Here is a 15,200-nt window from a genome sequence, read left to right on the forward strand (position 1 = left end):
CAAAAGAAAATAAATTAATGTAAATCAGGTATTATTTTGCTGAGTTTCTGTCAGTGGCAAACTGATAGTCAAAACTTTTCTTTTTAGTCTTTGCTTGTCTTACCTAGTTGAAGCTTTAGTCTCATTATTTGCTCAATCATCTAAGCAGAGGATTAATTACTTGAACAAAGTTTTTAATTGCTAGGGTTATGTAGGAAATTTTGAAATATGCTTATGTCACAAAAGTTCAGTATTGTTCAGGTAAGCTAACATACATATTTCTTTCTCATATTTGAGATCTGTGTACCAAATATGTAAGTCAAATAATTGTGATGATGTGTAACCATTTTAATGAGAATGATAAGGCAAACGGTAAGGTAATTATGGAATTATATGGGTCAATAATGTTTAAGAATTGAATGCCATACTAAGTATTTTTTTTATACTCTTGGTTGTACTAGTCACACCCCTACCTGAAAATATGACTTATGGTGTCATTCTAATGATGGTTCAAAAATTGTATATTATGATAAACAATAAACTAAAAAATTACCACCATTTACTTTTTCTTCTAAATAGTATTTTTTTTTTCTTTTATGGACTAGAATAGATGAGATTGCTACAGTGCTGCAAATTAGAACTTTTAGGAAAAAAATCAGAAAGAAAAAGTCTATAGTCCCTTATTTTTCTCATGAAATTGTCTATCTAATGTACCATTGTGCTTTACTGAAAGTGACTATACTGCAATTCAATTAGTTTATCTTCTTTAAAAAAATAATTTTTGTGAATCAGTGAATTTCTTCTTTTCTGAAATAAAAATCACTGACCATGTCTTTAAAACTTGTGTGCTGATAAACTGTCTGTTAAAAGTTCTAGTCCGATGCCAATGTCAGCATGGGGTAGCATTTAAACAGTTATGCAGTCAGGAAAAATGGATTAATTACTAGAACTGCAGAAACTCTTTGGTTTGTCACTTCTGAGAGATATAAATATCATTTATCTGAGTAGCTACCTTCAGTTAAGAGGCTCAACTTCATCCAAAATCTGAGAATCTTTTTCTAAAGCTACAGTAAACTAATCTGCCTGTGCATTTGCAGAATGAATTTGCCCACAGAGATATGCCAGTAAGGCGAGTAAAACTGAACTAAGTAAGCATGAAACTGGTGCACAGCCTGTATGCATCAGATATTATGGAGCATCAGCTCTGGATTGTATAGCAATAGTACCTCTTTTACTAAAATTATCAGCAACAAAAAACTCAGGAGTCACCAGATCTGGTTTACATTTGAACACAGACTATTTTGTTGGAAACTTATAGGAACATTACACACACTCAAGTAACATCATAGTTTTTCCTGGGTATAGTTCACAATAGCAAAAATCAAAGTAAAAATAATAAATAAAATCTCCATGGTAGATTCAAAATCTAAATTTTAAGCAGTTTAGTTCCTCTTCATCACCAGCAATGCCATTCTGCCCAGGCCACTTTTATGTCAAAAGACAAAAATACACTATAAATATGAGGAAAGATACACATCCTAGAAAAAAGTTTATATTTTATGTAAAAGTGATGTATATCTTCAACCAAGGAATGTTTATTATTATTAGGACTTTTGCACTGTGACGCATCTCTTTCCTCTTTCCTTAATTTTGTAGAAGAGAGGACAATTTAAGGTTTGTTCTGGACTCTAGTTCTTAAGCATAAATAGGTGACAGTAGTAATATGGACACAAATGGTGTCTCAAACCCTTTTAGTCCTCAACATCTTTAAGGTGGAAAGAATGAGCTGCCAGGGAACTGTTTTAAAAGAAAAATAAAATCCTATCTAAATGTTACTAAGTTTCTGAGGCAGGATGAACTTAATAAACAGGAAAATATATTTCCTTGTATGGCTAGAATATATCATGTTATATTGTATATTTCCTACATTTTGTGAGGGTAATATGATACCCAGCAGCAGTTCCAAGTAGTCCATACAACTGATCCGTCCTTAATATAAGTATACTCTATATTATAAATGTATAACAGTCAAATGTCCAAATCTTCAAAGCAATGTTTCATATTTCATTAGTCCTTAAATAGTTTGGAAAATGAGTGGGTCTCATGAAATGTTATAAAATAATTTAATTGCTTTTAGACTGGGGAAACTAAATTGAAGTGCACCTTAGAAAATGTCCAACTGCATTCCTTTCCAAGAGCACCAGCACATCTGCTGATTAAGTCTTCAGGACGTGTATAGCTGGGAAAGTCAGATTCTCTTCCAAAAGGCAAGTCCCAGCAGCTGCTGCAGTTTATGGATGGTTTGTAGAGCCACAGGCACCTGGTTTGGCAGGTACCCAGTTTACCCCCTGCTGAATCAGCAAGGGCTGTGCTGAAGGCAAGAACAGCACGTGTGGTTTCAGCTCAGCCCTTTCCTCTCAGGGAGTGAGGGCTCTGCACCACTTTGCTGTGCTGCAGCCTGCTCTCAGAGGCGTTGGTAGTACTCAGCTTTCTGCAACAGCAGTACCCACCAGCATTTCAGCTGTGCAAAAAAAAGTGCTGGTTAAATGGGGTGCCTTGAAAAGGAGAAGTGTGGAGTGTTCTCTTCACAGAACAGGAAAGACTACTCCCTGCTCAGTATAGAGAGAGACAAAGAGTTATTTAGGGAGAAAACCATTGAGGAGGAAGCTTTTTTTGCAGAAATGGCCATATGCTTCCAACTCCTACAACATTCAACAATAGAATATTTTGACAGCAGAGTGGCTGCTGCTGTAAATCTCTGAATTATGGAGCAAAAGTGCCACCAATTTATGATGCATAACATTACTGGCATAAGCTCATGCAGCAGTTCAGAAGAGTGGAGAGTTTTCTGATGGATTAACCTTTACACCAGAAGGTTCTATGCCAGATGCAGTATTAAAGGTATTCTAGGCTGCTTTTGAACCTACAGGCAAGGTAAAAATCCCCAGAAAAAAAAAAAAAAAAAAAGAAAAAACCCACAAAACAACATAAAGCTGGCTACGCGTTGTATCATCTGCTTTAGCTGATTTGACAGCTGTGCTATCATTTGTACCTATCTCAGTCTGACAAAATGAATGTTTCAGTAACCTTGAGGAACCAGTGCTGAGCCCTGGCAGTGATGCTCACAGACACACGTTCTCAATGGTTTGTGAACCACCAGCTTTATCCACTGATATGAGAGGCTTGTTCATACTTGAGATAATTGCTGAGTTAGTCCTCCTGTGGGTGCAAAAGGTACTTATGCTCCCAGGCACACATTTTTAACCCCATCATTCTTCTTCTGCCCATGTACTGGGGTAAATTATGCCATTATCACTGCAAGGGGAATCCACACTGGTAAATCTGATATGGATTCACTAAAAGTGCACTTTATGTTTCATTGTTGGTACTATTTAAACCTCATCTGTTAGAAAAGTGCAAATACTAAATAATTCTTCCTACATATATTCATGTAAAAGGGCATCCTTATAAGAACTACCACCCCTACTAGAGTGTTTCCAAACCTTCTGTGGTAATAGTCTCCTCTATGTCTCCTCTATAGTGGTATGAGAATATGATTGTAAACAAGAATTTTCAAAAATTAAACCAGTATTGTTTCCCATATTTAATTGACAGATCGTGGACTGAACATCAGTAGAGAGCAGAATAGTTGTGGGGAATTTTTGTTGTAATTGTGGTGAAGGGTGAGGGCTGAAATGTATGTAAATTGTCTACCTTTGTTGGTGTAGTGATGATGTTATTTGGACAAAGGTGTGGAGAATTCTTTTGTTTATTTAAGTGACATTTGTGAAGATTGCAGATTGTGTGATGAATGTGTATTTTAATGATTATGCTAATTTAATGAAAACAAGAAAAGAAAGTATCTTACATTCTCAGCATTATGTAATTAGAAGTCAGATCCTGTAAGATATTCAGACACCTCATTCTTAGTGATTTCAGCTCTATGAAGATACCTGAATACTTTTAAAAATATGGACTTACTTCAAGAGGGTCAAAATAAGTGGTTGTAAATACTAGATTGCTGCACTTTTCAATAATCTGTTTTGCTACAGTTTGTGATTAATCTCTTTTGTATTATTACTCTTTATGTTGATTACGTTTTCTTCTTTCCTGAGTCATCTGCTGCATGAGTCTCTCTCTTTGCTAATCTGTTATCTCTGTTAATCTCTGCTAATTGTTTTTAGGAAGATAGATAAAATTGCCTTTTGCTTTGCAGTGTGCAAGGCAGTACAGCTTAAGGGCTGTACACTTACTACTCTGTGTACTTGGTTACTGCTTCATTTTGAGAGTTGTTGAGTACACCTATCACCCATTCAGCTGCTGGGGGAAGGAATGATCACCGTGGTAGTTAAGGGCTAATCTATTCCCATGTCAGCAAGAGGGGAATTTAAAGCAGTCAGAGCTATCAGAAGTTCTCCTTAAATCTGCCTTCTGAAGGGGGATCTCTGGTAGTGCAAAAGTGGCAGAACTGGCAATAGTATAAACCCAGTTTGAAATTTCAGCTGCCATGTAGGGCTAAAGTTGGGGTTGGGCGGAGTCTTAAGCAAAAGTTTAAGAAATACAGAACATTCTGTTCCTGGTACTGCTCCCTCCAAAGGCTGAGAAAAATCTTCAATAAACCTCTGGTTAGAAATGTAAAGCTGAACTTGAACTTCAAAAGCTTGATCATGCACCAGCCTTGTAAATACCAGATATGCTGTTTTTCCTCTGTGCAGGTATCTAAGCCAGACTGTATCAGAAGAGACGATGTTAGCAGCTAACCCTCAAAACAGGGAGAAACTAGCCATACTAAAACAAGCTCTAGGTGCTCTGGGATTCAATAGCCTGGTAAGTTACATGAGCTTGTGTTATTTGTGGCTAAAATAATCATGTTAGTTGAAAGCAGGCCATAAGTAACTCTCACAGATAACCTTTTGTGGGTAAAAGAAGCACCTTTCGGTCTTTTTTTTTTTTTCCCTGTTAGTTAAGACATTGAAACAAATACAGCACTAGTTCACTCCAGGGAAATTACTGTAATCACTTTTAATTAGGCACAGAACCAACAATGTAAATCTTTTTCGTTCTTAAAGATTCACAAAACAGCTTCAAGGTATAATACTCTGAACAATTAAATTACATAGATAAAAAGAAGCAATCAAATCCCATATGACACCTCATAAAAGCCACGGAAATTTTTTCCTCTTCCTGATTATCTCCCCATCCTTTTTAATTTTATGACACACACATATGCTAACAGCACCTGAAAAGAAGTAAATACCTATTTAGGAAAGAAAATTAGAGCCAGGTAACTTGAAAGAGCTGACTTAATTTCCCAAAAGCAACAGGAAGACAGACCTGCTGTTTGTCTTTAATTCTATGAAACAAATGAAGAAGATAATTTGGAAAATTAATCAAGACGAGGTTCTAGGGGACAGAGGTGTGATGGAAATCAGAAGAAATAGAAGGATGAATATAAGAATTCATGTAAACTGTGCATCCCTTCAGGATACTACAGTGCTTAACAAACTCCCCATATTTCTTAAATACGTGTATGCTACCTAGCACTCTGTAGCTGGAACACTTCTGCAAGAGAAATACATAAGCAACAGTAGTTTTAGAAGGAGGTAAGAACTTACTCCTGTACAATATCATTAGAAAGAAGGGGACAAAAGGTTAATGTAAATATAAGTTAAAACATCATCAAAAACCACAGATGGGCAGCAGTTGTAATAAAGAATCAAGGGCAATCAGCAAAACTTTGTTAATCTGCTGAAGCTGTTATTAAGGTGGGAGATAGACTTCTGTGGTGGTAGTGGTACACCATGGAGCTGTTTGGCATTCCCTAGTTAAAGCAGTAAAAATTGTCACCTTTCAATGTAATGAAGAGTAGGGTTTATTTACTGAATGTTCATGAGGCCATGTACAAAATTGAACACACATGACTATATTTGATAATATTATTCCTTACTCTTAGTGTCTCAAGCTCTGTACTAGTAGATTTCAGCAACAAAAGTCCAGACACTTCTGGATTAAGCCCAGTGTTCACAGTTTGGTGGATCTCTTTTGCTCTTTCATTAATGTTTCTGTTCTGTTGAGGAAGGGGTTCAGCCCATAAGTAAATAATTGAATGCTAAATAGATCATGATTTATAAGCTTGCAGTACTGTCTGAGAATGTTTCATATACAGTATTCTTTTGAGTCCAGTATTTCACTCAGAATTCTTGAAAATAAGTTACCTCTCAGAAAAGTGTCAACATCTTGAAAGCTGCTCTGTATTCAGACAGCATTAGAATAATATTTAGGGGACAAGAAATCTGTGAAACTCTCAAGTACTGCAGGCTGATCTCCTGTGTTGAATGTTAGAGGGCAGTATGGAGATAAAACACATTCCTAAAATTTCTACCCATTACTTCTGAGGTACAGGGAGAGGTTTGTATGTATCATTCTTTGACTACTTAGCCACATTTAATGATAGAGTAGATAATCTTTTTGAAGAACTACATAAAAATTCCTTAGCAGTCATTACTGCTATCTTCCAAAGAATGTTAGTGTTTATTAAAACCAACTACTGTTTTAAAGGTGGGGAAACATGCATCTTACACAGTGATAAAGTGTTTGAGAATCTGGGATGTGAAATATTCCTGAGACCTTACCAAAATCACCAGAATCAAAAGCTATCCCAGCCCACTGTCATTCAGTGCTGCACAGTAATCCCCAAACCAGTTCTGAAAGAGTTAACCTACAAGCAAGGAGTGCACTGCCAGTGTGCCATTTCATCTTGCCTGAGATACCATCCCAAGAAGCAGAGTATAACAGTGAATGTTAGTTTGAATGCTATATTAGCATAACTTCTTCTATTTTAAGAGTTATCTTGTTCAGACTTTCTCTGTATATATTGGATTTTTTGAATCTGCAGCATTGGTACCATGTAATACTAAAATACACTGTTTCCCTATTGACACCTCTCTCATACAGTAAGAGATTGACATTCTTGTCTTAAAGTGTAGTTTAGAGAAGCAAACATGCTTAAACAGCACTGGAGGTGCTATAATCTATCCCAGAAAGACTGTAAGCTTTTCTAATGTCCTTTGATGATTGGCATATTTATCAGGGAAAGGAACATGAAGAAACAAAGAAAACTTGAGAAAAAAAGGGGATGTATTAGCTAAGTATTTCATTAGTAATGTATGTATAATCTTAGTCTTCAAATTCTGATAAGTGAAATTTCTTAATGTCACTTCTGCAGTTGCAGCAGAATCGGGTTTTAAATATTAATTTTCAAAAATATTTCAAGAATTATCAATTTATTTTGCTGCACATAATGCCAGGTAATATTATAGTGGATATCAGGTTTCCTGTTTTACTATTTTAAGAAGCACCATCGTGCTTAACTGACCTTCAAAAAAAAAAAAAAAAAAACCTTCCAAAAACACACAATGCTTTTCATATTTTAGGATTTAAGGTTCATATTCCATGGATCATATTTTTCCTTGAATTTAAAAGTACTTCAAATGTAATTAACCAACCAAAACAACCAAAGAAAGTTAGTTTTCTTCTTGCTGTGATAAAAATGAGACCAGAAAAACTCTGTCTTTAAAGATAACTGCTTCACAATCTGAGACATCACAGAAGAATATGCAATCCCAAAGGGAAAGTATGAGGGTAAGGAAAATTGCTTTTGTTTCTTTCAGACCTTAATTGCAGCTTTTCATACCAAGAACCTATAGAGCTAGACACTTTGATTTTTTGAAGCAAAAAATCCTTTGGCTGTTCCTAGATACAGAAATTGTCTCAATGGAAATTCTCTATGGACAAGATAAGTTTTATTTCTTGCAGAAACAATGCATCCATTAAAGATATATCAGTATTTTTATCACATCAGGAAAAACTTTCTTAACCCAGTGGTTAAGTGACATCAAAACATGGAAATAAAAAGTAATTTTGTTGGTTCATGTCCTAGCTAGGTTCCAGTTTGATTTCAAATTTCCTGTCAATAATTCACATGTGAATGCTTTTCAACTTATCAAATGCTGATGATACCAACTAACAGAATTTATATTTTTATAAAGCATTGCCTTTCACTGGTGTGTCCAACAGATCTTTTCTTTATCTTTAATTCTGAAAAAAAATGTCTGCAGGAGGTGGAGAACCTGTTTGTGATTCTCTCAGCAATTCTGCATCTTGGAGACATTCGCTTTACATCCCTGACAGATGCTGAGACAGCGTTCGTGTCAGACCTGCAGCTGCTGGAGCAAGGTCAGTAGGACATGACCTTGGAGCATCGCCTGCTTGCTCCCACAGCAGGGAAGTTGCACTGTTCCACCGACAGATGGAAACACAATTCCAGGGAGACAAAAAAAATGACTTCTGAAAATTCATAACTGTGGGAAGACAGTATGCAATTCACTTGGATGTTTTATAAATTACAGATTTTTATGGGATGAAATAAAGTGCCAGTCTTGCAAATTAGCTAATGAAATGTCATATTTAATGTTATCATTTGCCAAAAGAAATTGTACAGTGCACTTTGTGCAGGCTTGTTTTGATATGCTTTTGCACTGCTTGTCAACAGCAGAACAATTTGCCTTGAATTGAATTCCTTACATTCAAAATCTACGTCTTAAAAGGGTCTCTTGTTTCTGTGCTTTGAAGTTTGCCCTCTTGGTCACTAACAGATCTCCAAGTGGCTTATGGATACAGAATGTCAATGAGTAGCATACCTTCACTCTAATGCCATAGAAAGTCTACCAAACCCTGGGGAAAGTCCTGAGTAGTCTTTGAAGGGAAAAGAAAGCTGTAATGCAATGTACAGATACACTCATACTTCACAAAGTACTGATTATAGTAATCCAATTTTATGTGTTAGTTAATTTTGATTACTCCTGTGACAGCACCCTTGTCTTTAATGTTTGGATTCTTTCACTATTCAAAAAGAAATCTACAGAAGAAAATCTGTTGTAAAAAATGAAATATGCAGTATCGCATAAATCAGTCTTCACATTTTCTTTTCCTTTCAGTGGCAGGGATGCTGCAGGTTTCACCAGATGAGCTTGCTTCAGCCTTAACAACTGATGTTCAGTATTTTAAAGGTAATCTCCAAGCTTACATTCTCATAGATCAGACCTGGTGGCATTTTGAGCCTTCTGATTTAAAAAAATTTAAAAGCTGTCAATTTTTTTGTTTCTTATTTCTTCTATGGTCTTGTAAATATTCCCTCTGAGGAATATGTAGGCTTATCTGCCGTGCAGTAAATCAGACTGGGCCACTAAATTAGAAATGCCTTTGTAATACGGAACAAAGCATTTCACACTGTGATGCTGATGGGCTCCTAACTTGATTCATGTTACAAAGATGTGTAAAGATAACAGATTGGACATTAATATAGAATATTAGTAAGAACTATAATCAACAGGAGTGTCTTAGGGAAAAAAATCTGAAAATAGTATATTCAGTAAAACATCAGTTCTGTGTAGTACTCATACACATTTCTTTTGAACAAAGTATAAAGGCATGTATTTCCAAACTTAAAATCTTTTGAGTGTTGACAGTCTTCTCATCTTGCACTGGAGGCTTCAGAAAAAAAGCTAACACCATGTAAATGTTTGGCAAAGGAGAAGTAACTGTAGCTAAATTTACTGTAACTAAAATTACTTAAGGCGAAGTTTACAGCACACTTTCATCTCCATTTTCTGCTTTTTCTCTTAGGAGACACGATTGTTCGGAGGCACACTATAGAGATTGCAGATTTTTACCGGGATCTCTTGGCAAAATCTCTATATGGTCGTTTATTTAGCTTTTTAGTCAACACAATCAACTGCTACCTTCAAAATCAAGAGGAAAGTGGCAGGTAGGAGTGCCATTGGAAACTATTGGGTGTTCCATTATCTGTTCAAATCCAGAACTGTAAAAGAAACATGAGTCCTTTAAATGGTGAAATTTAATGCCCACTGATAAAGTTTTAAAGAATTTTCTAATAGCATGACAGTGATGCTTGGATCTTTAAAACACTGGCCATTCCTTCTAGCTGTTTCTACTGTAATATATTTGTTTATATGTTTACTTCTATAGGGGGCCATGTGGTAATCTAGATTGGTGGTTACAATTAATAGCCTTTTAGGACTTGACAGTACAGAATGAGCTAAGTCTTTCAACATGCAAAATGCTGCTCGGTGCTTTTTTAATGCAGAACATACTTGTTCTTTCTTCCCAAAACAGTGACCTTAGCACAGGGTATTAAAACCAGAATTTTTTTCAAAAGCCTTCAAATGAATGGTTAAACTTAACTTATTTAAATGTTCTAAGAATGTTCTCTAGGTTGGCATCTTCTAAATTTGATGCAGTTGCTATCCAGCATGGCTTCTTGGAAAAATGAATGCTAATTAATATGCATCAGTGGAGCAGTCAAAAAATAAATTAAAAGAACAAAAAACTTGAAATCTCAGTGGAATCAAAGCAACAAACTAAGACATTAGACCTAATTAGATGATCATATGCACATGACTTAATCAAAGTTCAACAGCTTATATGCTCAGCTGAGTTTTCTTATGAACACAAAATGCAAGTGCCTTGGAATTATTGGTAAATGGTAATCTACTAGCAGCAGACATGGAATGTTCATAAATATGTTTTCTTTATATCATATCTCTATGTCTGCATAGGACAAGGTATCCTCTTTTAGAGTTTGAGGACTTCACAAGCTTATTTTTATTCCTATTCATAGACCAGTTAGTGACAAATCTCTTCTCTTCCATGGGTGTAGCTAGGAGAAAAAGGTACCATACCTGAGTAACAGCTTTCTGCACCTAAAATCTGTCTCTCATCATATATACACCACCAGAGTGTCTCACTTCTGCTCAAGTAACATGGAATGATTTTACTTGTCTGTTTGTGACAGTAAGATAGGGCAATTTTCCAGTCCATGGCCTAATTTGACATACTCTCTATATAATAAGGAAGGGCAGTAACATGAGGTCACAATTCTTCCTCATACATTCCTGGGATTTATGGAACAGAGGCTTAGCTCAATGCATGTCTGTGGCGAACAACAATCCAGCTCAGGCATTTCTAATTACAGTGAGCTTTTTTGTAGTGATTGTTAAGAAAGAAACTTAGCACTGATATATTAAAAATATTTAAATTATTTGAAATATTTTTTCAGTATGTAATTTTACAATTTGATATCTTATATTCTTTCAGAATAGGGTGTTGTGTACTTCTGTTAATATAAGCCTATAATTTTTAGGTATCATAGGATCTTCAAATAATGAAAGTCAAAACTGTTTGTATATTGTCTACCTTGTAGTCTCCTTTTAGTGCAATCACTAGGTAGAAAAGGTGACCTTTACCTTATGAAAATATTTCTCAGTGAAAGTATTTCTACTTGTGAGGTAACTTGAAGACTGTGTAACATTGTAAGTCCCAGCTAAAACAGGACACCTGTTTATGTATCAGAAATGAGGAATTTGCAAGTCTCCTCTGGTCGCATATTATACCTATGCTTGAAAAGGGACAGTTCTTCATTTAAGCTGGTTATAGAAAGCTAACCAGCTCAGGATAGATTGGCAGTACTGACAAGATATGCTAAATTTTTATCAGGCCAAAATTAGCTTCATTCCCTTTCCAAACTTGAAGCTAAGTATCTTATTTTAAGTGGAAATAAGGTTGATCATCCTTCACTGATATTTCAGCCTTGGTTGAAATAGCCCACATACAGCCTTTTTTTTTTTTGGTCCAGCCTAATCATATTGTTTAAACTGGAGGAGTAAATCAAGGCACAGAATAGTTCTAGATGCAAGGTGGGTTACTGCAATAAATTTGTGATTAATGGGTCAGATTTAGTTCAAATACATCTGAGCAGCTATCAGTTAGCAGCATTATATCTCCAGTTTGATGCAGTTTTAATAAACCTCTGCTGAAAGATCCACAAAAAACATTAACTTATGTGACTACACAAGTCTGATACATTCCAGGCCACACTTTATTCCCCAGTTGGAAACTGACAGAATTACTACTTATCAGATAGGATGAAGCCTTCATCAGAAACCTGGAATAAGGTTTCTAACTCAGTTCTCCTGTTCTGTTGTGAGGCAGCTTAGCTGTACTACCATCACACCAGTAAGAATTTATGAAGCAATAAAATTATATTTCTTGGCTTAGTAACTCTAAAAGAAGCATTTTTACTTGGCATTTTTGAGGAAGCTGGTTATCCATGTTTAACATTTATTGTGGAAATACTTGATTTTGATCTTTAAAAATTGATTTATATTTACTAAGAAAAAGCTTGTGACAGGTTTTAGGCAAAATAAAAGGAATGATGATCATTAGATCTAATCAAAGGTGAGATGACTCTGTGAAAAGCTTCAAAGATCAAGCTCTAAAGGTATGAAGTATAGAAAATAAAAAGTGCTGCCAGAATCCAGCAAATTAATTACTTTGAAATACTATTCAATAGGTATAAAGCAAGAATTTTAATGATGGTGTTAAGTAAGATAAAGCACCTTTAGAAACGTTGTTTTCTTCCATAAAAACTTATAATTTTGTCTAGTTTTAACAAAATTATAACACTACATGCTAGTTCAGACTGGTTGCAAGATCTGAAATTTGTTTATTTTATTCATTCTTCAAGTATTTTTAAAAAATCAACTGTGGAGAAATTATTTTGCCATAATTGTCCCCTAGAGAGGAATTAGAAGAAAGCTAATAACATTTCTCACAGGTGCTTATAATTTTTTTTTATTATTGATATTTATCTTCACTCATCTATAGAATGATTTCCAATTCTACTGATGTTATTATTATCAAAATAGTCTTGATGAATTTCTTCCTAAGACTCTTAACTCTTCAAAGTTTACTCTGTTTTACTTCCATTCAGATATGTATGCTGATTTTCAGTTTTGTAGATTCACAGTTGCCTTAATGTGGCATTTTGATGTAATGGCTTGCACGTTAGCAAAGTTGGATCTGGTGATGCAAATGAGTAATGAAATGACTTAAGGTAATGTTTTAACAATCCCTGATTCATTCTGCAAGAGGGCTTTTTCTTTATGGAGATTTAAGAATGTCTGTGAATTTTTGTGAAGTATTGTTTTTCATTTCTCATGGAAAACAAGCTAATTAGATATATGTCCCTGAGAAAATCTTGATACTGTGTTCCTTGCCTGCTAGTAAGTTTAAGGCATGTTGTTTTATCAGCTAGTTAGAAAAGATTTTCTTTATTTGTAGATAAAACCTGATAAAAAGCTGATAAATGTTTTGTAGATAAAGTCTGGCTGAACAGCAGGTCCCAGAGGGCCTGGGTCTAGCTGGAGACCTCTCTCTAGCAGTCACCCTCAGGGTCCATTACTGGGCCCAGTATTGTTCACCTTATTCATACATGACCTGGATGATGGGATAGATGTCTCCTCAGCAGGTTCACTAAGGGCACAAAGCTGAGAGGAGTGGCTGATACCCCAGAGTGCTGTGCAGCCTTCAGAACAGCCTTGACAGGGTGGAGAGATGAGCAGGGAAGAACTGTGTGAAATTCAGCAAAGGCAGGGTCCTGCACCTGAGGAAGAACAATCCCCTGCACCAGGACAGCGTGGGGACTGACCTGCTGGAAAGCAGCTCTGGGGAGAGGGACCTGTCCTGGTGGACAACAAGCTGTCCATGAGCCAGCAGTGTCCTTGTGGCCAGGTGGGCTGATGGTGTCCTGGGGTGCTTTAGGAAGAGCATTGGCAGCAGGTCGAGGGACGTGATTCTGCCCCTCTGCTCAGCCTGGTGAGGCCACATCAGGAGTGCTCTGGGTTCCTCAGGAGAAAAGAAACATGGAGCTCCTGGAACAGGTCCAGTGGAGGGCTACAGAGATGATTCAGAGGCTGGAGCATCTCTTTTATGAGGAAAGGCTGAGAGAGTTGGGCCTGTTTAGTCTTGGGAAGAGAGAACTGAGAGGGGAACCTCATCTCAGTCTATAAAATCTAAAGGGCCGGTGTCAAGAGGGTGGAGCCAGGCTCTGCTCAGTGGTGCCGAGCAATATTGCAAGAGGCAATGGGCAGAACCTAATGCCCAGGAAGTTCCACCTGAACATGAGGAACAACTATTTTACTGTATGGGTGACCATGCACTGCAACAGGCTGCCCAGAGATGCTGTGGAATCTCCTTCACTGGAGATATTGAAAAGCTATCTGAATGCAGTTCTGTGCCATGTGCTCTGGGATGACCCTGCTTGAGCAGGAAGTTTGGACCAGATCACCCACTGTGGTCACTTCCAACCTGAGCCATTCTGAGAGTCTTATGTGGCAGCATTAGAGATAAACAAAGAAAGCTGGCATTCAGTCATGCTTTCTGTCTGTACCACCATGTCAGCCATAGATTTCTGTTGCACACAGAGCATACAGATTATTTCTAAAAAGGTAGTTTCTGAAAGCTTTTATATTCTGACTGTATATTCATACCCATCAAAATCCAAATAGTACCAAAGAGTAGCAGTAGGAACACTTATTTGGGCAAAGAAAGGACCTCAGATGTCTCATTTACAAAATTCTTAGTATATTATCTGATTTATAGAACAAGATATTCTGGAATAGAAACCTCCCTAACTTCAGAAGAAAAATCAGAAAATAAACCCTAAAACATTTATTTATCTATTACTGAATGCAGTAGAAGGGTGCTGGGAGTGCAGGAATGATGGAAAGGAACTTCCTGTTCAGAATCTGAACCCACAGCATAATGAGAATTGTTTCTATATGTGGAGGTAAAGAAGTCTTTAAAACAGGCAAACGACAAAACATCTAATATAATTTGGTGCATAATATCATAATTTGAAATCTGCTTAATTCTGGATAATTTCCAGTTTTCATTTAACTAGATAACGCAATTTTTGAAAGCACAGAACAAATTTCACTTGAAAGAGCTGAGGAAGAGTATGTGCTACTAATGAAAGAGCTATAGACCTTGAGTACACTGGCAAATATACTTCTTCTTTCTTGCCATAACTGTCAAGCCACTCAAAAAATGTCTGTCAGATATGGAGCCAGTGTTTCCTTCTGTTGTGTCCAGCCACCATCTCTATATGCACCACTCACACCTGGGTAAGTTAATATTAAAAGAAAAACTGCAGTTGTTGAGCAAGATAACTGAGAGACATGGCAATGACACCAAATCTCAGCAACAGTTTCAGATTATTGAAAAATCTCCCTCAAACATATCAGAAACTAATTTTGTTTGATAATTGTTTAAGATGAAGAACAACATATCCAACTGGAAGT

The 15,200-nt window shown here is 36.4% G+C and overlaps 1 protein-coding gene across 1 annotated transcript in view; it reads left to right on the forward strand.

Moving 5' to 3' along the window:
• Positions 1-15,200, forward strand: part of MYO16 (myosin XVI) — a 354,523-nt gene that overhangs the window by 231,522 nt on the left and 107,801 nt on the right. The window contains exons 17-20 of the mRNA XM_053971244.1: positions 4,695-4,806; positions 8,097-8,214; positions 8,976-9,047; positions 9,664-9,805. Coding sequence (XP_053827219.1) covers positions 4,695-4,806; positions 8,097-8,214; positions 8,976-9,047; positions 9,664-9,805 — 444 coding nt within the window. The remainder of the gene's footprint in view (positions 1-4,694; positions 4,807-8,096; positions 8,215-8,975; positions 9,048-9,663; positions 9,806-15,200) is intronic.

This window comes from Vidua macroura, chromosome 2 (assembly GCF_024509145.1).
Source record: "Vidua macroura isolate BioBank_ID:100142 chromosome 2, ASM2450914v1, whole genome shotgun sequence".
In the NCBI taxonomy this organism is placed as follows: domain Eukaryota; kingdom Metazoa; phylum Chordata; class Aves; order Passeriformes; family Viduidae; genus Vidua; species Vidua macroura.